General features: G+C 39.3%; 2 protein-coding genes across 2 annotated transcripts in view; one reads left to right on the top strand and one right to left on the bottom strand.

Moving 5' to 3' along the window:
- Positions 1–140: 140 nt before the first annotated feature.
- HEPACAM2 (HEPACAM family member 2) lies at positions 141–23,647 on the bottom strand. The gene is made up of 10 exons (XM_090142136.1): positions 23,605–23,647; positions 16,794–17,237; positions 15,643–15,927; positions 8,890–9,186; positions 5,859–5,984; positions 5,749–5,773; positions 5,588–5,625; positions 4,643–4,716; positions 3,241–3,353; positions 141–325 (listed from the first exon to the last, which is right to left on the bottom strand). The coding sequence occupies exons 1-10, from the start codon at positions 23,645–23,647 to the stop codon at positions 316–318; spliced, it is 1,455 nt and encodes a 484-aa protein (XP_089998262.1). The 3' UTR covers positions 141–315.
- Positions 23,551–25,011, top strand: part of VPS50 (VPS50 subunit of EARP/GARPII complex) — a 66,859-nt gene continuing 65,398 nt past the window's right edge. Inside the window, exon 1 of the mRNA XM_031614307.2 lies at positions 23,551–23,902. Within this exon, the coding sequence (XP_031470167.2) occupies positions 23,870–23,902 (33 nt within the window). The 5' untranslated portion in view covers positions 23,551–23,869. The remainder of the gene's footprint in view (positions 23,903–25,011) is intronic.

Below are 25,011 nucleotides of genomic sequence, written 5' to 3'. Positions count from 1 at the left end.
AAAACAACTGTAAATGGGAGGCATTGTGGGCTTGATTCCTCTATGTCCTTCCCTCCCATCATTATAGTGAAATGCACAGGCTTCCATACTGCAATTTTAAGCTGTCTGTTTGCTTTTTGTAGCTGTGAACAAGGATAAAAAGTAAAAGCTAAAAAAAAAGACATATTCTTGAAGAAAATAGCAATTAAAAAGCACCCAAAGTCTGAAGATAAGCTGGCGTAAGCCTTTGCCATTTTTAGAGTTGTTGGCATTTCCTTTCAGTAATGAAGGTCAGTTTTGTGTTTTCAGATGCTTTGGTTTCCTGTTTCCGTGCCTTCATATACATCTAGAAAAGAACAGACATGATAGTGGTTGTCCACAATGCCGTCTTTATTTATTGTTATTAAAAAGCCACTGTTGCAAACATATACCCAAAGCAGCAGTTCTAAGCACAAAAGGAGAACAGTTCTTTAGCACGAATGAGGGTAGATTTGTGACACACTGATATTTGGCTGAATTTTTACTATGAACAATAAACGATCTCTAGTCTTGAAAGATAAGACCAGTGGCAAAACATGTCTGAGCTACAAATAAATTATGCCATCAGTGCTAATACAGCACATCACATTGCTGCTTTCTTGGTACAAATATTTCAAGTTCTTCATATATTTTCAGCAGTAATGCACCTGCTAAAGAGTCACAGCAATGTGAACTGTCAGTGCTTACGTACAAGAACTGGTTAAACTTGCTCGATGGCTTTTGCAGCCGTTTTATGATCTCTTTCATATGTGTCATGGGTTGGCAATATGTGGAACGCTTGTTGTCCAGTTTGTCACTACTGATACCTAGTTCTGAATATGTGCATTTAATGCAATCACTATGAATATGCTGCTGCCACGTAACTTCCTGTGACTGTCTCTGCCAGAGATGGAGCTCGGCAGTTTCCTCACAAACATATCTCATGTTTCCACTTTAATTCTTGGGAGAGAGGGGGTAAACCTGCAAAATAATGTTGCATGTAGCAACTAATATTATCATAAAACCCAAAAGTACCAATCCAGCTATTGGCCCAGGTCAGTTTTCTTTTTAACAGCAATTAGATATTGAATCCCTCAGTCCAAACCCAAGGGAGTTTAAGTATTTAAGTACTCTTGTATTTTAAGACCTGCGGCACAACTAAACATCTTACAGTTAATTAGTGCTTAGAGGCATAGGTGCATGTGTGTGTGTGAATGAAAAGGATGACAAAAATGTAAGGAAAAGTATTAGAAAAAAGCAATTCGCAGAGCATTCTGCACTGGCTACTATAAGAATCTGCCAACACTGTCACTGGGATTTCTATAGCAAGAGACAGAACATCAGCTGACACTGCACACAGCAGGTTCGTAGAGAGGATTTGAACCGTTTTCAGGCTAAAAATCTAGGATTAAATTATGAAACCATATTTTTTACCTATTTTTCCATGATTTTAATTCTAATAAAATTATGAAATGACAGCACTCCCAGTCGGGACCACTGAGAATATGAGCAAAATCATCACTTGCACAACAGACCTGTTCAGCTACCTTAACATCCATTATTTTGTTTTACACAAAGAGAAACTCCTGTTGTCAGCAGAATGAAGGAAAATCTTCTATCATTCTCCGTGAATGTAGCTGTCTACTGTACAGATGCCTGCATATCAAGTCCAAGGAGTCCATCCATAGGCAATCACTGCTTAGCACTACAGGAGTTTGGAATTACTTCCCCAGCTCCATTCCCTGTTTTCTGATGTTTTACTTTTTCCTTATACTCGGTGCTGAAGCATCCTGCTGCAAAACCAAGTGTCAACTTTATTATCCTAATTTATTCACTAGTCAGAGTGCTTCTTTGCAGATCAGGAATTGGAAAATTCACAAGAGCAGTTTTTCTAAGCTTCATTTACCCTTTATCATGTTCAGCAAGCCCCACCCTGGTTTTGGTAGTGGAAATTTTGCATGCATACTTCTTTTATAAAATCTGGTTAAATGAAGAGAGTGAAACATGGCTATGCAAATGAGTCCTCTACAACTACAGAATACTGAGTTGAAATCTGAACTGTCAGAAAGTTCAATTTACCTTCATTATGAACCCATTTAAAAGAGTGATGTATCAGTGAAAAAGTTGAGATGGGAGACATAAGATTAAGAAAAAAATGTACTTTATGATTGCTATTTTTACACCTGATTTTAAAAATCTGATTGATAGAAAAATGTCATCAGTAATTCATTATTAGCTTCTTACCAGTCAGCTTTCTTTTATAATCATGGTTACAAATACATAATTTAGATGCACAGCTGCAATTGTAACCTGCACATTTCTAGTAATATAAATACTGAACACTAATGTTGTCACATACTCAGCCAACTGCTTAGTATATTTGAAGAATATGTATTTTTTTTTCAATCTTAAGAAACCAAACAGATAGTAAAAACATGGAAAATGTGATAAAATAGGGTTGTTAACAAATAAAGTCTTGTGAGCTATTGTTAATTTGCAAGGAAGGCAGCCAACATTGAGAATAGATTTATGGCAGCTATACAGCCATGACAAAAACTTTACAGTGCATTCGCTATTCTTATGCCAAGAGGTACTACAAAGAAGGTGATTTGAACAAAACCAGGAGTACCAGCCAGAGTACTGCAGAACATTACTTATTTTGCTCTAAATTATTAATTAAGACCCAAATGAAGAAATCAGCTAATCAGATAACGAAACACTGCCTGTTAGTATTTCTGTGATCATTGCAGGCAATCTTTGGTCGTCAGTCAATTGACCAGTTTCAATGTTGAAGAAAATCCCCCAGTTTTTTTGGAACATGGCTGACAGGTCTTTGTCTGAAGATTTAACCTGCTGACTGGGAATTGCTAAGAACTCAGTGCTGTGAAACCTCTTAGAGCACTTGGGAATTTTCCCTTGAAATGATGTTTGAAGATCTTAACTCTCTCTCTTCACACTTAGACAAAGGTGGCATGATAAAATTTCAGGCTGGAGTCTTGAAGGTGGGGGATTGTACACAAACCAGTGAAGGGCTGATGTAGCTTGCATTTTTTTTTTTGCTGCTTTAAACCTTTCACTGGAATCAAACACCAGCCATTGATGTGTGAATTGTTCAGTCTCAGTCGCACACAGAAGTCCTCGTCTTTGAGCTACCATTTGTGCATGCAGGCTGTAACTTGTGGGAATACAATAAAAACTGTTCAGAGCAGAAGCTGTGGAGCAAGATAAACAGCAGTAACTTACTGTTGATGGTACTGCTGCTGCTGATTGGGAATATGCTGAATGACTTCATAAACTGTACTAAGTATGTCCTGGCCTGGGGCAATGTCAGAGCTGCGAACAGGCTGACTTGAAACCTAAAAGTAATAAAGAGTGTTTTTGCTGTAAGTACAAATTGATAAAAGTTGAACAGAAATAAAATTGGTAATGTAACCATTTTTTTTTTAACAGTGCTCTTCTCCATCAACACTTTGGGCATGGATGCAAAAGTTCATCCCTATTTGTTCACATTTTGTTCTGCAAGTTTTTATCACATTATAGTAATACAAGTAATATATTTAAAATCAAGTTGAATCTAAGAAGATTTAGAATTTAGCTTTTGTTTTTAATACAGCAACTATTTTATATTACTGTACCACACGTCAAGGAAGGAACATTCAGTAATCAAAGAGATAAGTAAGTGACTAAAGATAGAAAAAGGAGAAAATAGGAAAAGAGCTCAGTAGAAAACTCCCACCAGAGTGCGAGAACTGTGAGAAATTTCCATTAAAGTAGTAATAATGAATTTTTTTTAATATGTTACATATATGAATTAGTTCTTATGTCAGCAGAGCATCTAGACTCCAAATCCATCAGGACTTTCCATTGTTTTTCTGCCTATGCTCAAATTCCAGTTCTTTATAATTTCTGTTTTCTTTCTTTTCCATTTTCTGTGAATTAAAATGAATGTAAAATCAAATGCTGACTCTATCTGGCATACCACAGTTCTGAGCAGCCGTTTCTTGAAATGGTGCTGGAGATTAGGATGAATTTCATTGCATATCCACTCTTTTCTGGTCACCCCTGCTCCCTGACCAAGGCCCTAATTGCAGGACACCTAAATAATGATGTGAATTTGTGGTACAGTCAGCCCTAGGGATGACAGGATGCTCGTGACTGGGATGATTTAGGGTCTGATCTTCTGTGGGCCAATTTCTTGTTTATCTTCATCATCTGACATCACATGATATAGCTAACATTTATTTTTACAAACAATACTTTAAATACCCCCTGTAGCTTTTCTGAACTGCCAAAATGGTATGTTATATGAGCAGAAATACAGAAGATGTTATTGCACCTATTAATTTGCTTTTAGGACAGTTGGTGGTTTGGTGTTACCCATCTACCCAACACGACTCTTTTTTAATACGGGGTATCTGGATTGAGATTGTTCCCTTCAGAGTCTGATAAGTTCCCTACTGCACTGTGCCAATACCGAACTAATAACACAAGAAAGAAAGAACAAATACTACATAAACAACAGTGATGAATATGGTGTGATGAAAACATCTGTGAAAAGCAACAAGAGCAAGCAGACAAAGGGACTAGAGTGCAGGTATTCACAGAAACAGAAAGGAAACTATCACTGTGATGTAAAATCACATACTGTGGAACTGCTGCCACGATCAGGAATAGCCACAAATTCATATATCCCAAAATCATCCAAAGCACTTTCATGTCCTAAAGTTAAAAAAACAAAAATGAAAAACATATCAAGATGTAATACGAAACTGAAAAAGTTTAAGTACAGATGGGAAAGCACATTTCTCTAATAAAGAAAAATAAATTTGAATATTGGTTGTTTGATCTACTTTAAATCACTTTAAACCACTGAGGTGGCCTGAAGCAAGGCAGGGAAGCTGCCTCCCTAGTGTAGACACTGACTGGGGATCTGCAGTGCCTGGAACCAAGTGTAGAGCTTCTGGTTAACCTCAGCAACAGCTCTGCAAGAGCCATTGGAACTGCCTTTACTGGAAGTCTAAACAGACCCATCTGTTTTCATTTCCCACAGACAAGAAGTCCACCACAGCTCAGCACATCTACACTGTAGTGTGAGACAGTTCTACCTGATTCTTGTATAATCTTGCTGATTAAAAAAAGAGAACGTGATAAGTGAACATGATTATTAAGCCACTTGACAAGTTGCATGTGGGACTTCAGCTGCAGTTTGTAGTAGTTAGGGTGGGTGTCTGTCTACCCTCATTAACTCGCCCCTCTCTAGCAGATATTTTGACTCTTGTCTCTTGGGCCCTTACTCATAACACTCATTACATACTGGAGAGAAAAGTAGGAACACAAGAGGTTCTAACCTAGTTTAACAGCTTGAGCTCAAGACAGCAGGATACAAAGTATATCATAAACTCTAAACACCAGTCAAACATACACTGACATGTAGTCCTTCAGGTTTTTATCTTAAGAGAGATGGCATAGAAATCTATAACTCCAATTAAAACCACACTTCCTATCCTTCTTTTACTTAGCATTTAGAGATGCTAATTTTTTGCAAGAATGAAATTTGACCTTATGCTCACATTTTTTCCATTAGCATTACCTGAAAATGTCTGTGCCTTTCTGTAATCAGATTCTGGCCTAGAAAACATAAACACATTTTTCAGTTTGGTGTCAAAAGACAAGGGAATAAAGTTAGTATGATAAAATTCAATTCTCATAGTGGAAAGGACTTCAAAATGTAAGAATGCTTTATTTTTGTACCTTCTCTGCAGCTTCTGTTGTATTACTGAAAAGAGCAGAAAAAAGAAAAATTAGTCTTTATGTTCTAATGTTCCAAAAGAATAGCTGGAGTGTGCTTAACTTTTACATACCTTTAAGTGGCTTATATCTTTTCCATATGAATAGGAAGCTCATAACTAGGATCAAAAATAATGAAATTCCAGTTATTACTGCAAGAGATGACAAAGATTTTCCTTTCTGGGCCAATTTTTCCAGTCCTGTGTCAAAAAAGATGAGTACTGTATTTAGTCTCCTGTTCTGGATAAAGTGCTATTATCACACTGAAATATGTATTTTTATAAATCACCTAAAGCAAACTCTTTAAAATTGTTTCAAGACAGCAACTTAAACAAATGCTTTTATTGTCTAGATGGTAACTGGTGAGTTAAATTAAGGTCAAATACATCACTTGTATATTTACAGTCAAAGGTCGGTTGACAATCATGGTTTCCCTGTTATTTCATTTATTTCACTTATTGATGTGTTGTTGCTGGAGCAACTACATTAATTGATTCTTGAGGCAGATGAAATAGGTTTCATTTAGAAACTGTTCTTTCTTTTCCCACGGCACAAAATATTTCTCAAGAAGCTGTGAGCAGCAGAAGACTCACTGCTCAAACAGAAGAGGTGCCCTTCTTGTTCCAGCCATGGCACTGGGCCCACAGCCACTCATGAACCCAATGTGGTTTCCAGTAGAGCTTTGCTCCTGCATGCCAGTGTGAGATGGCCCTCAGGTTGGTTGGCTCTGCAATTTTTTTCTCAACAGAAAGCTTGGGAGTTCCCATGTTTGCAGCTTGAGTCTAGATGGGAAGGAGTTGCTGAGAAAAAGGCGACCTAGGAAAGCTCATGGTGTATTTGTTTTCAGCGTGGCTGTGGAGATCTCACATACACACTATTACTTGGCTCCCTGCTGCGTTATCTGTTAATTCTTCATACAGTAGCCCATAGTTAGCTAGATGGCAGGGTAGATTTTCTCTTCTGGCACGGCAGCATACAGAAAGCAACAAGCTCCCTCATCTCTAGAACTAAGGTGGATTAGCACAGTTCCTGTTCATAGCATACTGCCTACAGAACAAGTTCTTCTTCCTCTACCTACAGGTTGTTAGGTCTTCCCAAATGGCCGGAGCCAGCCCTTTCTATCTAATTAGCAGTCCTCATATTGTGTGTATTTCCTATTCCATGCATGAAAGGACAATTCACTGGTCACCAGCACAACTGCTATTTGTCTCTTGGGTTGTGCCCTTACTTAATAAATAAAATGAAATATCTCACAAAGTGCAAATATCACAAAGGTGGTAGTATACAGGCAGTAACATTGTGGAAACCACGTTGGACAGTCTCTTGTATTATAACCATATGCCCAAGCTTTTCAAGTGCTTTTTTTTTTTTTTTTTCTTTTCTCTTTTCTGGGTTTGCTACTGAAGAATTATAATTACAGAGAGCAAGCAATTCCTAGACTGAAAATCATCACATGAAAACTGAGAATGCCTTTTTGGGGAAAAGAAGAAACCAGTGCAGATTATATATGTTGAAGTAGCCCAGACCGAATGCTTTATGACAACTGATAACTTTCTACCCTTCAGGTTGTTCAGTGTGCAACAGACATTGCCAATGTTTTGAAAGGCACAAGTTGGGCTCTTTATCCAGGATTATCAGGAGAGGTAGAAGGGATGGGAAAGAATATTCACAGTCTTTGTTTATTATGTTTAATTCTATACAGATTGTGTTAATTTCTAAGCAGAATTTAGCCTAGGCAGTATCACTGAGGTTTAGTCTGGTGGGTGAATTCACACCACTTAAGTTCAACCAGTGCTGCCTTGCAGTGTGTTGGCTCAACATCTGGATTTAGTGCTATTTGAATGAACATCAAGAAGAAATGGCTGTAGAGGAGGGAAATTGACATTTTGGAAAAGTTTTATTTAGGTAAAATATTTTTAATTAGGAAATGTGTGTTTTGAAAAGGAACTAAACACGAAGCTCTGGATTTTTTCCCTTTTTCGACTTTGAAAGGAGAACTTGGATGAATTTCTTAATTCTCACTGATGAATATACTCATTTATATTGTAGCTGACATGAACTTCCTGGAGAAATGTCAGTCTTATTTCTAATGACACATAACTCAGTTTGCATTTTCTTTCTCCACTAACTGCAACCTTTAAAATGCAGCGTTCTCATTGCAAAATTGCAACCTGTCTTCCTTTCAGCATACTTAACACCATAGATTTGTGATGATTATATATCAGCCAGAACAATGGACATCTGCCTCCCTTGTTTACCTTGCTAACAAATGGCTGAGCTCTTTGTTCTGCACAAGCTAAGTTGCTTTGTTAAATTTTCTAACAGGCAATTGATTGCATCTCTTTGAACATTAACTTTATACAGTCCTTATCTGAAAAAAACTGATCCTTATTAATAAGGGATATCAGAGTTCCTCAGTATATTCTTTTAGCTGTGCGCTTCTAGACATTTCCTGAAACATTGCTTTATTGCTGTTTAATGCAATCTGATGCAGGAACAGAGGTTATAAAGTATAGGAAATACAGGAGACGTTTAGTAAAACCTAGCAGCTAATTCATAGATTCTTACATATGAAAGCAAAATAATTTTTACAAGCAGATTGTAATAAAATTATTCATTCATCATCACAGCTTGCATTATCATCATACAGTTAACTGGGGCTCTTATAATACCTAATCACATAGGGAGTCTGTGGCTGGTAACTCCAGTCAGTGCCGTATGCTTGAGACTCTCCCATGCACTGGTCCCTCTTAGCTCCTGGATGGCAGAGAATGAGACAGTGAGCATTGGACAAAATCTGCCCTTGGGAGGAAGCGCTTTTCCTGGTATCCAACAGGTTTCTACAACATTTTCTCATTCCGTAAAGCTCCAAATAGCTGAATATGTTTTACTGTCTCCTACAAAACACTGATGTCTCGGTGGTATCGTTTAAAGATGCGACACACTGCAAGTAATACCTCAATCTCCACAACAGCCAAAATCCCACTTAATACATTATTAGCAAGACTTCATACATATGTTCTCTCTCTAAGAATAATTTCCTTTTCCTGGGCTGACAATCATCTCAGAAGCTATAGTTACAGCCAGGAATCATAATGTTCTTACCTGCAGAGGTAATGATCACTGTGAAGTGAGTCTCATCTCGTTTTCCAGTCATGTTGTTGAAAGCGCGGCACACATAATCTCTTGTCTTCTGAGCCACCGTATCAGACACAACTTCCAGGTGGGGTCCATATTGGATTACATGAGTGGTATTGTCAGCCCTTTGAATCCAGGAGTAAGTGTTTGGTGGGTTTGAATCAGCCGAGCAGTCGAACAGTACGGCTTCTCCTACGCTGACGGTAAACACTGCCCCTACCTTCAGGCCTTTGTCTGATTTAACTCGGAGCCCATAAGGACCATCTGCATTGAAAAATATAGAACCAAGACATAATGGAAAAATTAAAATCAGAGTATGTATTTAAATTTTATATAAAAGCACACAGATTCCTTAAACTGGACTAGCTAGCCTTTAGAATGGCCGCCATTAGATTCAATTATTTCAATTAAAAGGCTTTCAGTTCAATCATTTGATCTTTGATCTTAGACTACACCTGCTTAATATTGATCTAATTGCTGCTTAGGGAAACAGCATGGGTCTATGTACTGTTCAGTACTGTAAAAACAATGGAGACTGAACGCACTTAGAAAAGTTGTGAAGTAAAGAAGCAGGTCTTCTGGGGTATATTTGACCTTTTCTACTAAAATGCCAAACGTATCGCTGTAAGTCATTTATCTTCATATTCAAAAGTAAATAAATTAGCTCTGAAATACATAAACAGTCAGTGTAATACTTAGCAGTACAATAATCATTGGCCTCTATCCTAGAGGTATACTTTAGAATGGGGTGTGCCTTAGATAACTTCAATAACTGACTGCTAAAATAAACTTCAACCTTCCCCTGTTTTAGTACATTTCAACTACTTCAACATTCAGGTTTCTACCAAAAGGAAGCCCTTGTGCCAGGTTTCTGAGTATAATTAGAAGGGAAATATATTGTTCAGTAGTCATGTTCATTACTGAGAAAATTGGGCTGCAATTTTTAGGGTAACCTTCACAGGAAAATGGAAAGGGAAATAATATATTTAAATATGATGAGTATTTCCTATGTTGTGTTTAGCTGATCATTTTGGATCCTGTTTTTTTTTTTTTTTTTCTCCTGTCTTTCCATGTTAAAATTTATTTTTACAAGGATCTGAGTGTAAAAAAATGATGTAAAGAATAAAATAATTGAAATGTGCCTTATTAAGTTACTTTTTTTTCCAGTTAAAGAACTCATTATTTCAATGTTAATAATTCCCCAGGGGCATACATGCACAGTCAAAAATGTACACATCTATTACTGACAGATGCTGAAAGAAACTAAAAGAAACTATGGAAGAACAGGTGACTTCTCTTTGGTGAGATCCTTGGAGCTCTGTAAAACTGCTCTCAAGTGACTCCAAAATGACATTACAAGAAGACAAATAAGCCAATATTATGCCAATTTTAACGTGATCAAGTAATATTTCCATCTTCCTATGGCTGTTTGTAAGCATTAAAACCACGTAGCTGGTTTTGAATGTGCAATGTGCTGCTGTATGAAGAGGAACATTGACTCTATTTCTTATCAGGAAATTCAGGCTGACATTAGTTTTACTTGTAGTATGTATGCTTCTATTGATTGTCCACCTTGTTTTATGAAGCTTGAAGAGCACTTAAACAAGCTGCATGCAAACTGTTTCCTGTGTGCTTCTGTGTTTTTCTTTCTCTATTTGTGAAACTTTAGGAAAGAAAATGGAGACTGCCACATGCACTTGAGTCAATTTTTAGCCAAATGTGCATATTTCACAATTTACAGTTGTCAAGCTTCCTATTTTCTATGTTTCTGTTTTAGTGATATGCTTTTCACAGTCTCATTTTAAGACTCAGCATCATGTGTAACATTTTGTTGGATGATGTGGATTCATGTCACAGCTGCCATAGGGAAGAATCAAGATGTTTCTAGAAATCTGCAGTCTTAGATGCAGAGCTCCTTGCTCATGGGTTCCTTAGCGTGAGTCATAAATATGATAAATGCTTCTGGAAACTGCAAAGCGGTCACCACTGCATCAGCTTAACTACCCCACATGAAGAATTCTGTACGTGCAGAGCCTATATAACACCAGGTGCTTTGAAAGGCCATTCCTCTTACCCAACTCTTCTTTCTGCTATTAGCTTTTATTTTCACTGATAATATAACCTTTGGCAGATGTAAACAGATATTAATGCTAACACCAGCTGACAGGTCCCCTCGCTCCCTCACTATAACAGGAGATTTGCCAAAAAAGGATCAGAATTGAGTTCTGTTTTTGTATCAGTGCCGTAACTGTGCAGTGTGAATAGTCAGCACTAACAATGAGACTGCACTTCAGTATGAAAGCTACAAATCAAAAGAAACAATGATAAAATCACCACACACTGGCTGTTGGAAAACAGAAAAAACAAGAAAAACATAAAACAAAGAAAGGTTTTCTTACAAAATACCCAAATCTTGGCTATGTCTGAAAAGCAACATTCCTTGGTGAAGTCCATCCCTGATGAAGGTATCATCAGATAACCCTTCTGCAGGGTCTGGCTCAGTCTGTTGCTGCCCTGGACTGTGCGTACATCACTGATCCCTATGCACCAGGTAGTAAAGGAGTACCCACAGCTTCAAGTGTGATTCTGAAAAGCAGATAACCAGCACCTTCCTCTTTGAGATTAAATATTTTCTGGCTTCTGGAAATCTGAAGGAAGGAAATCCCACAATCTATTACATTCAACTCCATCACCACGCTGCAGCCATTTCTATTGCAGCCTCCATGACAGCAGCAGCTTCTACTTCTGAAATAATTTATTTCTCTTCAAGCTTCTGCAATAGCAATGTTCTGTACTGCATTATCATCACAGCTAATGGAGAAGGGGGACAATGTTAGTGAGAAATGATGAAGAACAAAAAGCACTCTTGATTCTCAGTAAAAAAGTGGAGCGCCTGCCTTCATGGATCACCCAGTTCTACTCCCTTCCCATATTGTTCTCAACAGTAATAAGCCTCTTGTCTCAGTGAGGCCAGTTAACTAAATGACTTGTAAAATAATAAATCACCTGTTCTCGGTAACAATTTACAGCTCTGTGGGAATATTTCCAATTGCTCCTATCTCCATGAGACTGCTGTAGTTTCTAAGCAGATGGCAGGTATTTACTGTGAGTGACCTTTCTTTTATCACTTACAGGAGCTCCCCTGCAGCAATGACATATGGCAGATGGGGATCCTGGGGCCAGTGGTATTGACAACTGCTTGTTGGAAGACCTGACACCTCAGTAAGGAGAGGCTGGTCTGAGTTATGGGACTGGTATAACTCAGGAGGTAAGAACCCCAACTCCCATCACAAATTTGAATATGGAATATGGATAGTAATGTAAGCACTGTAGTCTTTCAGTACTGAATTGTTTTCTATTAATATTTTTTCCCATATTTTAAGTTACACAATATAAACTACCAATTCTGATAAAATAAAAAGTCCATTCTAAAATACATGTCATAGTATCTCTATACGTGAGGAAAAACTGAATCGGAGATATTTTAGTGTATCAAAATCATAAGGCAACAAAACATTTCAGAAATGTGAACACTGAAGTAACAGATGTTTTTAATTTCTGCTAAGCAGTGGGTTGAAAATAAGTTTTCATTTTGAAGCTTGGAATGATTTTTCAAATTTATGGGAAAATACATATGGTTGAGTGAGAGAAGGGAGAACAGTACAAGAAATAAGGCTAAGGGGAACACATCCTGTCAGTGCAAGTGTTCCAGGCACCGATCAGTGCAGTAAATGCTCCAAAGCCAGTTTTGCAAGCAACAAGTCAGAAATCCCAATGCCAAACATAGCAGTCAGAATGGTAGCAACAATTAAAGGTATTTTTCTAGCCTGGTTTGACTTTATTGCATCATAAGAGAGCTGTCAGGCTGTGCTGGCTACAGCTTCTCCATGTTTTAGGTAGGTATTCTTTGTAGAGAAATGTGTGTAAGGCCCACTCCTAGCTCATGAAAGTGAGAAAAGCAGACATTAAAACAGATATTAAAAATGCGCTACCTTGAGAAAAGAATGAGATTAGTGTAATTATAATGATGAAGATAAAACTCCATCAGTGCTGGTTATTTCCTTGTAGAATGTTTTATAATGATTTCTCTGTCCACAGTGAGTGGAAACAGTTCATATCTACACTGTTAAGGACTCTTTGGGGCAACTTCTTCATCTTTGTGTCTGCACTGTCAGTCCTCCTAAGAGAGACTAACAGGTGCTCCTAAGAGATGAGCTGTCTCCTAACAATGTCCTTGCTAGCCTTCACCACTCTGGGCAATCTGAGCAATGTAGGGACACCCCCTCACACATACTTTAGATACAGGACAACTCCCATCTGATTCTTCCAAGTTATAAATAAGTGGCAGAATGCATAACCTTAGAAGAAAGATGGAGAAGGCCGAGTGAAAGGTGTAGCTGCTGGCATGCTGGTAGTGTGGCTAGGCTGGGCAGAAGGCATGGGCTGTCTGCCCCACTACCAGGTTACATGGTGGGAGAAGCAGGAGCGTGCAGCAGGAATCCAGCTCCACTCCTTGCTCTGTGCCATCCACGCTGTGCCAGTAAGGAACAGGTTATACCTGAACAGGGCTGATGGCCAGGTGACCATGACCTGTCTAGCTTCAGATCCCTGAGAAAGGCACTTTGACTCTGAAGGATGCGAAGTCTGGAGCCTGGCAAGGTCACACAGCTGTTGGAGGCAATGGGAGCTGACACTGCAGGAGGGGTAAGGAAAAAATGAGTGCCTTTTCTAAGATTTGCTGAATGTTGATTAAGCCAAGCCTTTTGTGTCCTCTAACTCAGTTTACATTCATGAACTGAGTTTGCATTTTCACTAAGTTCCTCAGGTGCTTTTGCACATCCTTTTACCACTTCAAAAATCAGTAATGGTCTTTCCTTTTAGCTAAATATAAACTTACCAACTTGCTTAGAGATCATTTAAGCAAACACCTTAAAAGAGCACCAGCACAAACCCTTAAATATACTTTAAAGCAGTGTCCTGCAGGCAGTAATATGAGCCAAACCTGAGGCCGTCATAGCCTGCTCATCATGGCCTATTACAGCCTATCTGTGATATTACTGGTCTAACCTAGATCCTGATGTTACTAATAGACACAGACACTTCAATGGCAACTTTTGACTGAAAGCGTTATTCACATCCCTAAATTAAGCAGTTGAGTATTGACAGGATCGTGACATTGGATTATTAGATCTTCAGAACAGGAATCCTCAGCTTGATAGTTTTCTCATCCTTGCACCTCTAGTCTAAATTAGCTTGTTGAAAAGCTATTTTTCACAGAGATTGGTTATATTGAACAAAAAGGTATATTTGCAGAGAGACAATTTCTTTTATTAAGTCCATATAGCTGAAAAAAGGGTTTGAGGCACACAAATCCCTCATTATCTGAAACAGAAAGTTTCAAACTAGATAGAGGATGGGCACTCTTTCTTGGCTTCTGCATTATTTACCTAAAAATCTCATTTCACTTACATTAAACCATTACAGTTTTCTCAGCACTACTTCCTGGAGGACCTGTGTAAATCAGCAGTAAAGAACAACAAAATTATAAATGAACCAAAACCTAAATTGTCTCTGTACTTTGTAAGCGTATGATCTTAAAATGACATGAATAAATCCTTGGGAACATAGGACTGGAAGGAACATTTGGTACCACTCAATTCAGCCTTCTGCTACAGTAACCCATCACCGCACAGAATTCCATTCATACACTTGTCAACCCTTAGCAATAGTAATGTGCACAGCTCTTGCAAAATCTCATTACTCCAAGAACTGGAAAACATGTAATTTCTAGTCAAAATATATGGTTGTCTGATGATTTATTCTTCAGTCAACATAAATCTTTACATAAATCTTGCTCCCTCATGTCTCCCACTTAATATGAAAAGCAAACACCCCTTTCAGAGTCTGTTTTCTGCAATTCTCCTGGCCTGTTCTCATGAATAGGACCCCATTCCATTTTGTTTTGTTTCTGTACAGTTTAAGATCATTCCTCTGGGTTGCGTAGGTACTGTATGTAGTATTCAACTTGTGATCTCATCTTTTTTATGCCTGAATGACACTGCCTGTTAGATGTCTTGTGGTGAGCTCATTCAGGCAGATACACTGCCTCAGTTATTGCCATACAAATCTCCATCAGCAGAAGTTCATGATTTTTATTCTCCAAGTGCATGCCCTTTTAGTTTTTAATAGATTTCATACCAATTCTATTACTCTGTTGTTCAGACCTCTCAGTTTATTGTCACAAGTAAACTTCATTGTCATACTCCCAGTCTTTACATTGATATCAGTAATGAAAATATTAAACAGGATTGGACTCAAAATGATCTTGAGGAATACCATGAGTAGCACTCCATCAGCCTGATGCTTCCTGCACTCAGCTTCTGGATACCTTTTTCTGTCTCTATTTTAATCAACATTTTTCTGTATATAATTCTGATTGCTTTCCTCTGACACACACTTCCTCCAGATTTGAAGACGCCCACTGTGGAACACCTGAAGTTCATATGTGGATTCTGCAGTTCAGACTGATCTTCACAACTACTTAACACTGAGACTTTTTATTACACTATCATAAGTTATAGCTGCTACAAACTTATTTTGAATGCAAGCTCACATTTAATGTTAACTCATCTGTCTTCTGTCTCTTTTCCTTAGTCAGAGGCACTCTTTTCAGCCAGATCATTTACACAAAAGGTAATTATGAATATTTCATATACTCACAATATATTGTTGGTGCAATTCTCTCACTTTCCATTGCGCTGACAGGGTTGGACACCAAACAGCTGTAGTTCCCAATGTCTTCTTTTGCAACAGGAACAATTAGAAGTGTAGCATTGTTTGATGAAAAAGTATAATTAGGGCCAGCATGGAGAGGCTTTCCATTTTTCATCCACTGGTAAACTACTCTTGTGCCTTTTCCCACGGTACATTTTAACGTAATATTACCCACGTACTCCACTACCCCTGAAGATGGCTCAGTGTGCACAATTGGCTGTGTGACAGGTACTATAAAAAAAAGAGATATGAAGAGTTATAAAATTGACTACCAGTACACTACAGTCTTCACTGCCAAAATAATACAAATAGCAGCCATCCTCCTCTCTGGAAAGTATTCATATTTCAAAGTGTGTTTATTAAATATGGTTAAAGAATAAAAAAAAGAAGGCGGTATTCTCATCTGGTAAGAATTTTCCCAGTACTTAAATAAAGCTAGACTGTTTATATTACTGGTTATGTGACACAGGCTGAAATTGGGTATATCATTGCTTCCAACTCTGGTCTAACAAACAAAACCCTGCAGCCACAGCAATGAAAAGAGTGGAATGGGTGATGCTGCCCACAGAGAGGGACTTCCCCAGCAATGCTGCGAGGCTGACACTCTGAAACTCACTGCTGGCCAAGTCATGGGGATGGCTACTGCCTGGCATGGACATGGGAGTGAAATGGCAGCCACAACTGTATCACGTTAGTGTCTCATTCATTTAATTAATTCAGTCTAACCAGGGACAGGGCTCCCTCCATATAATCCATAAATTGCAGTACATTGAAAATTGATACATCCTGTCTGATAGAATAGTAGAGCCTTATGAAACTTTATTTCCTGTATTTCTCATATTAATTAATGGCTTTGAAACTCCTTAAAGTATTTTTTTTAAGTTCAAGAAATATTAGTTAACATCTTAAATTTGTTTAAAGATGACATATGGTAGCATTCCCTCCAGCAGTAGAAAATAACATAATTCAATTCTTGGCACTTATTTGTGCACGGTTAGATTAAATAGTGCACTACTATAACTGGATTCCAAGAACCATTACTTCAGATCTATTAAATTTTATTTTCAAACTGAAGATGCTACATTTTAGTAACTTACCATCAACAGCTACATGAATTTTTTCACTGGCAGCTACTGTCCTATTCCCACGGACATTGACTTTTACAATATAATTGCCCTCATCACTGATACGTAATGGATTGATCATCAAAGATGCATTAGGTGGTATGAGGGTAAACTTGTGCTGATATTCCAAGTCTGGTACTACTGTTTGGTTTACAGAGCCAAGCAGGTATTTCGGATTACTCCGAGGCTTCTCAAACAGCCAAATTATCTGTATCTCACAAGCTGTAGTGTTGAAATTGTAGTCAACAGTGAGCTGGAGTGGTTGCCCCTCGATACCATGGATAGTATGAGATGGTACTGTCAGCTTCAAGGCAGAACAAATACCTGCAGAAAAAATGAAGGAACAAACAGATACACCCAGAACACAAATGGGAACATTGGAAAACTGAAATGAGGAACTCTCACAGAGAAAAAACTCTCAGAGTTAAAGCTTAAACTTTTTTATGATTATGTTTCAGATTTCAAGTAAGAAATGGGGAAATGCTCGTTGAGTTTATTGGAATAGGATTTAGCTATAGATACCCAGCTTCAAAGTATGTGAAAAGCCAAACCTGAAAGGATATTTCTGATTTCTGGTTACAAAAAACTGTTGAAAGTTTAACAAAAATAAGGACAGGTGAATTTACCTTAATGTTTAAAATATTTTTGTTTTAACATATTCTCAGCTTGCAGAGCTTGTATTTTCTATGCAGTCTTGGACTACAAGCTCAAATTTAGGACTTCTTGTCTTATGTTTATCCAGAGAGAAATTTCTTAATGTTGCTTTTCCAGTTATACTGAGAAGCCATCTGAACAATCTAACAAGGCTCATTTCTTCACTTAAAATGATATAGTTATTATTACCTACGCCTTATGTTTCAGACAAAATTCAAGAAACATAACTAATCTTGCAAAAATTACGTATTCCAATCATAGGAAAAAGAAGAATTAAGGTTTTCTGTAGATACGTACAAAAGCAAGATCTCAGTCCCATGATGAATCTTGTCATCTAGGAATCCTGCACTTTCAGGGTGCAAAATGGCCCCCTTCAACTAATCTGGCTTTCCCATCCTTTAGAATTGTTTTTTCTTCTGTCATCCTTAGGCAGATTTATAGAACATTACACAAGTTCGCCTAGGAATCTCCGGACATATTCTGTTCATTCAGCAACTGGTAAGGTTTATGAAAATAACAAACTCCAAAAATATGAGTAATTTTGCCTCACTCTTCATATAGCTGAACAACACTAGTCAACTAGGATGGCTTGCAGCATTGCTGAGGGTGAGGCACTAAAAAGGGAAGCAGCTTGGTGCAGTCCCATGGTAGAATGCTATAGGGACAATGTGTGCAAAGATGCTTAACCTCCTGACAGAAATACTCAACTTCTTGGGGACTGAAGAAGAAGCAGGCAGAGGACTTCATGTTGCATGGACACTGGTGTGGGGAGAACAGTGAGGAGTCAGCTGACATGGGAGGAGAAGGGGACAAAAAGGGAGGAAAAGGGTAGAAAAGATACAGAGATAGTTAACTGGAGGATGCACAGGAGCATGGTAAGTGCATGCTTAACTTTTTCAGATAAAAAACCTGAAGCAATTGAAGCACATCAAATTGAAACCTCCTCCCCTACTTCTTAAAGTATTTGTGGCCTGTTGTTCTTGTGCAGTTTTTTAAATGCTGTTTTTGACTCTTAGGGACGAGCTGACTCTTGTTAATGGAAGAAGAGTTGTTCTAATATTGAAGAGAGGTGAGTTTTTTTCCTGCAAACCTTACAATGCAAATCAAACTTAAACTGCTACTTTTCACTTGAGAGAATAATTCTTCAGTAAAGCCCTTCACAAAATATTTAATGGTGAAAGTAAATTTTCTATAAGCTACCTAACACATTCCAATTTTTAAATCTCCTTGAACAAAGTAAAAGAAATCTCTACAAATACTGGGAAATCTGTAAATGATTGATTAAAAGATCTGGCCATATTGTTCCTCATTCCTTACACATGACAGTGCTCAATTTTGGGGTTTCTCTAGCTGTCAGTAAGTGATCACATTGTACGACAAGAAGCCAGTAACAGCAGCAGTGGTAATTGCAAAATATGTGTAACAATTGATATTTCTTACAGATCTGTGCAGAAAAGTATCAAAATCCAAGCAGGTCTAGTGAGTAGAAGGGTAACTGTGACTACTGGAACAAATGCTGTCACTATCACAAAAGAAGAAAAAGAAAGAAACTGGTGGCTGAATAACTTAATTTCTTTTCAGTTGAAAAAAAAAAAAAAGGGGGGTGTGGGGAAGAGAAACTGTAAATAAACTTCAACCTGATTCTACTTAACTTGTGGGAAAAACTGGCTCCATTCAACAGCATGGAAAGACATTGGGAGGTCAGTTAGGAACTTCTTTCAGCAAAGATGAAGGAAACTGAGGGAAGAAGCCCCATTTTTATTCCCAGCTGTCCACTGGGGAGCAGCTCTGAGTGATGGCGGGTGCTGCTGTCTCCTGAGGCGGCTTCACAGAGAGCCACTGAGGCTCCAAGCCATCACTAGAGAAAGGAACTCTGACAAAGGGCTTATGGCAGCTGTGCTGGGTGATTGCTGCTTTAACAGTGATCAAATCTTCTGTGGTCTGGAATATTAGACTTATCTTATGGATAAAAGAAGTCAATGTGTCAAAATGTACTTCTTTCTCATCAGGCACAAATTCAATATAACTCAAACTTATCCCTATAGCTTTCTAAATAGAACAATAGATATTTTTCAAAGAGGACAGAATTCCGAAAACTATTTTTGTACATTGCCCATAAACCAAGAGGTTGTACAGAAATGACCTCCACTTGGAGCTCAGTGATCTGTGTTTTCTTCCATCTCACTTTGCTGCCACCAGTATTAGCAAGCACAACTGGATTACTGTTGACATAAAACAAGGGCTGCAGCTTTAGTTTAAATAAAAACTATGACATAACTTTTGAGTTTACTGCATAAACTGAAACCTTCTTACTGAAGTTTTATCATTCTCCAAATTTAAGATGCACATCTCCTTATCAAAGTGAAATCAGACCCTCAGTTACATTTTACTTGTGTGATCAGTAGGCTCTTTAGCACTCCAAAACCCCTGAACTTGTATACAATGTCACTGACAATAGTTTCCAAACTATCTGCAAATATATCAATTCGGAAAAAAAAAAAAAAAGATAAAATGGACTGAAGAATCTGCTATTCCTCTACCACCATTTGCAGCAGAAGGGATTGAGGCACGTTCTTTCCAAGTTCGGAATTTTTGTCCAAGAACAAGCTCTACCTTATTTGACTTAACTCTGCCCTTGGAGGTCAATTCCTCTGGTGTTCCTTGTGTCATGCTCCAAGCACCTGATTTTTGTCACGATAAAAGGTGCAGGCTATGCATTTTTCACACTAGGAACGGTTTCTATCTGAGTAAGACTGTAAGACGTGATTTCCTGGTGAACAAGGATGGCCTCCAAAGCATTCTATGTGCATACCAATATCTCTTTTAGAATCTTAATCAGAAATGCTCAACAATCTTGTAACGGAGATAAAGAACTGAATATTCATCATGTTCTTATCAGACAGGTATTTCATTTTTAAAGGCTGATAATCTTCATTAAAAACTGTGATGGCTAAGAAGCCAAAGCTCTTGATAAATTACTTAGCTCAAAATCAAGGAAACTAAGTGACTGTATATGAAGTTCGTGAAAAAGATAAAAGAAAAATTGTCAGAAAAGTATGTAGCATATTTGCAATGTCCTATATTCCCTCTGTTGATATCTGTGAAAACAATCAAGTACATAAAAAACAAATTACAAGACTCTGTAGAAATACAGCTTTATCTAACCTTTGATCACAGAATATCCCAGTAAAAGAGCACAGAACATCTGCTTTTTATCAAGTGTACCGATAAACGTATACTTATGCAAAATCTACAACCAAATGCTGAATAATTCTATTGTTAATGTAAGACACTCTTCAGTTGACTGAAAGATTAATTTAGTTTTAATACAAAATACATCAAAATATATACAAATTTTAGGTGTTAAATACAGTGCATCATAGTGAACTGAAAAACCTATCAACACTGTATTAACGTAATGCATTTTTAAAGAGATGTGTAACATCTTCTATACAAACTTTGTCTCAGAATCTGTCAAGTCTCACTTGTTAAAAACAATGCAGTATGTATATATTGCTTAACAAAACAGGAAAAAAGATATGTAATAATGCCAATACTTTATTTACAGATTACGTGCAGCATTAATTTTTGTCAGTTTCTAAAATTTTCAGTTCCATCCATAAAACATTTTATCTGATTAAAACTTATTGGCTACTTTCTTAAAATAAAGTATCTGACAATATAAGGGAAATGTCTTAAAATTTAGGAATATAAAAACAACTCAAATTTCCACAATGACAATCAAACATAACACATGCAGTTCCTTACCTACAAGCAGAAAATATACTTGGCACTTTAAGTCACAAAATAAGCTGGCTAGAGGGCTCCATGAAAGCATCCTGTCCCATACAAACACCACCTTCTTCTCAGTGCTAAGTCAGAGCTGGGACCAGCACCTGCTGGTTTATTTGCTAGGAAAATCAGCAACGAGTTAACAGGCCCTATCCTGTCCCCAGCCCTGTCTGATTTGAATATGTGTATACACAGAACAAAGGGAGTGGAGCACCTGTTAGATGAGCACCCATCTTCATTGCCTCTGACTTCAACATAACCCTTCCCTAGCAGCCGCAGTAAATATGACAGAGAATATAATAAATGAGGCGCAGAATAATACAGAGTACCTTGAATTATCAAAAATAAGTGAACACACCCAACACATAGGTTATATAGGTATTAACATCCTTTAGTTACACTGTTTTATAGAAAAGACTATGCTGCTAGATGGTTCTGCTCATTCCAAATTAGTATGTAGTATTTGGTACATTAGTATTTAGACTTTCTTTTCTTTTCTTTTCTTTTCTTTTCTTTTCTTTTCTTTTCTTTTCTTTTCTTTTCTTTTCTTTTCTTTTCTTTTCTTTTCTTTTCTCTTCTCTTCTCTTCTCTTCTCTTCTCTTCTCTTCTCTTCTCTTCTTTTCTTTCTCTTCTCTTTTCTCTTCTCTTCTCTTCTCTTCTCTTCTCTTCTCTTCTCTTCTCTTCTCTTCTCTTCTCTTCTCTTCTCTTCTCTTCTCTTCTCTTCTCTTCTCTTCTCTTCTCTTCTCTTCTCTTCTCTTCTCTTCTCTTCTCTTCTCTCTTCTCTCTTTTCTCTTTTCTCTTTTCTCTTCTTTTCTCTTCCTTTCCTTTCCTTTCCTTTCCTTTCCTTTCCTTTCCTTTCCTTTCCTTTCCTTTCCTTTCCTTTCCTTTCCTTTCCTTTCCTTTCCTTTCCTTTCCTTTCCTTTCCTTTCCTTTCCTTTCCTTTCCTTTCCTTTCCTTTCCTTTCCTTTCCTTTCCTTTCCTTTCCTTTTGTCTTTTCTTTTCTTTTCAGATGAGAACTTTTCCATTGAATGTCTTTTCTTTCCTTCTATTTTTTAAAGAAACATATTTAAAAAAATACAAAGCTGTGACTAAATTATTATCATTTTCTTCCTTAACATACGTGTAACAGGGGAACAATTTCATTCCCCTCCTCTGAGCACCTTGTAATGTGAAGTATCCATCAGGAATCTTCTAACAAAGAGTCCTGTAGTAGCGTGCACAACCCACTAGAGCTGTTGAGTTAGCTGCTGATTTCTGTTTATTCTGAGCGAACTTACATCGGTTTAATATTAATATTAATGTATGATTTGGATTTTGTCCAAGGCTGCCACTCACTGTACAAACCTAATCAGCAGCACACCAGGCAGCCCTCCTGCAACTTGCATGTGCAGAAACAGTTTGCAACAGCAAATATTTGCATCAACAGAGATGGTTTATCCATAGAAAAACACATTAAGTTTTCGTTACACTATTATGGATGAACAAATTCCTGCCTTGTGCAGGACGGATGGCAGCAGGGAACTGATCCCCCACACTGTGTGCCTGTGCTGGTGCTCGGGGTCCTGCAGAGTGCTAAGCCACTGCTGTAAGGAATGAACCTTTGATTTGTGCTTCACTTAAAAGGAGGTGAAAATGCCCAGACCCTTCCAGAATTTTTACCAGCTCTGTATGATCAAATGTAATGAATATGAGTGCTATGTCAGAGATTCCAATTAATTTCTAACTGAAATGAATGGGAGCCTTCTCACTGGGATGAAGTCAGTGCTGATGTTCTAAATGTCTGATGTGGGTGAAGAAAACAAATGATAAAAACAAAAACCAAACACCAGAAGAACAACAGATTAGCACAGATACATATTTCAAATCAGTACATCCCCTTATTTCCTGGATATGTTCTTGATGCCATTAATCCACTGGCATTTTTTTACACCAAATAGCTCACACAAAGTTACCACGGCCTCGCAGAGTGGCTTAGGTTGGAAGGAACCTCTAAGCCATCTCCCACCACGCCATGGGCAGGGCTGCCCCCACCAGCTCAGGCTGCCCGGGGCCCATCGGACGCAACCTGGAGCACCTCCAGGGATGGGGAACCACAGCTCTGTGCTTCTCGGCCAGGTACCGACACAAGCCCGTTCTGGCCATGCACAACTGCATGCTCATTTTGTCTTCTAGCAAAGCCTAAATACGCCGTGCTCCAACCCCAGGAGACACGTGGCGTGCGAGGAAATCCACCCTGGCCCCGAAAGCCGGCGTGGGCAGACACGGTGCGGCGACGGGCTGACGGCAAGCCACGCTTTCGGTGACCCGCTTTAACGGCGCCCTTAAGCAGCACCCGCACCTCCCACCCAATTCCGGATCTGATGAACGAACTGACGCCGCATCCCGCCCCGCTCGCTGCGGCCCGCCTTCCTCCGCGTCCTCTCCCTCCCCCGCCGGGCCGACGGGGTTTGTAGTTTGCGGGCGCCCGGCCGCCCCAGGACTACGGCTCCCAGGGATCCGCGGGCGGACGGGCGGGCGCGGTCAGGTGGCGTCCAACATGGCTTCCCCGTGCCGGCCCCGGCCGTAGCGCTGCCGCGGGGGCTGCGGGGCGCCTCGGGGCCGCCATGCAGAAGATCAAGTCGCTGATGACCCGGCAGGTGAGCGGTGCGGGGCCGGGCGCGGCGGAGAGCGGCGTTGGTACGGCCGTTCCTTTCTCGAAGCGTGATTTTGGGGGTGCCGGGCCGCGGCGCAGCGACGTGGCTTTGTCCGTCAGTCACGGCGTGTCCGGTGGGAAGGGAGGCGAGGGCTTGGAGGTGCTGGGGGAGCTGTGCGGCGGCGCGGGGCGGCTGGGCTGTCCGTCGTGCTCCTGTCAGCCCGCCTGGTGCGTAGCCGTGCGTCCGCATTGCTCTGGGCCTCGGGGCTCCGCCTGAGCTCGCTCTGGGCGCTGTGCCTGCCGAGGGAACTCACCGTGACGCAGGTCTCTGCCCCCAGGGCTCTGTTTGGTTTTGGTTCAGTTGGTTTGTTTTCATTCAGGAGTCATTTAGAGCCCTTTTTTTTATGTCCAGGTCCAGTCTTGTCTGCGTTCTGCACAGGATGCAGTGCTATGTCCATAGGAATGCTTGTGGGAAGGCTGCCCAGCATGGGCTGAAAATGGTACAGCTTTGGCAATCCTCAGCCTTTGGGAAAGGGTTAAATCCTGTGCAGCGTTCAGTAAGGGCAGGCTTTAACTGGTGGTGGAGATGAGCTGCCTTTACTGCCAATTTTGGGGGTGTTTGTGGGAGGTTTTGGGTGAAGTATGAGAAGCTGCAACAGGTGCTTTGTGCTGCCCGCTACCTGCCTTGAGCTCCAGCTCTGCGGTGATCAGCTGCCCTCGCTGGTGGTAACCAGCAAGGGAGGATGTTGTCAAATGAAGCCCAAGAAAATCTGAAACTCAAAACCAGAGGGAGGAGGTTTTGCATACTAGGAGGATGAAACTGTGAAGTGTGGTAGCTACCGTTAGTGGTGAAGTTGTAAAGCACGCTGTCAGTTTCAGAGAATAAATAAAGACTTTTCTCACTGTAAGCTTGTGTAGTAATGTCACAGCCCCTTTGCCTTCAGAGAAAGCATTGGTATCCCAGATGTGAAAGGGACTTATGAGCAATATGCTTAGTATCATAGGGGGAGGAGATAGGGAAGCCTGCCTGAATCTCACGGCTCACGTGAACTGCCTGGGTTCTCAAAGGAAGGCTGGAGTCAGAAACATATCTGGAACTTGAATGTTCAAGTT

This window comes from Phasianus colchicus, chromosome 6 (assembly GCF_987193195.1).
Source record: "Phasianus colchicus chromosome 6, bPhaCol1.hap1.1, whole genome shotgun sequence".
In the NCBI taxonomy this organism is placed as follows: domain Eukaryota; kingdom Metazoa; phylum Chordata; class Aves; order Galliformes; family Phasianidae; genus Phasianus; species Phasianus colchicus.
Note: the sequence above shows the minus strand (reverse complement) of the source record. Positions and strands in the feature narration are given on the sequence as shown.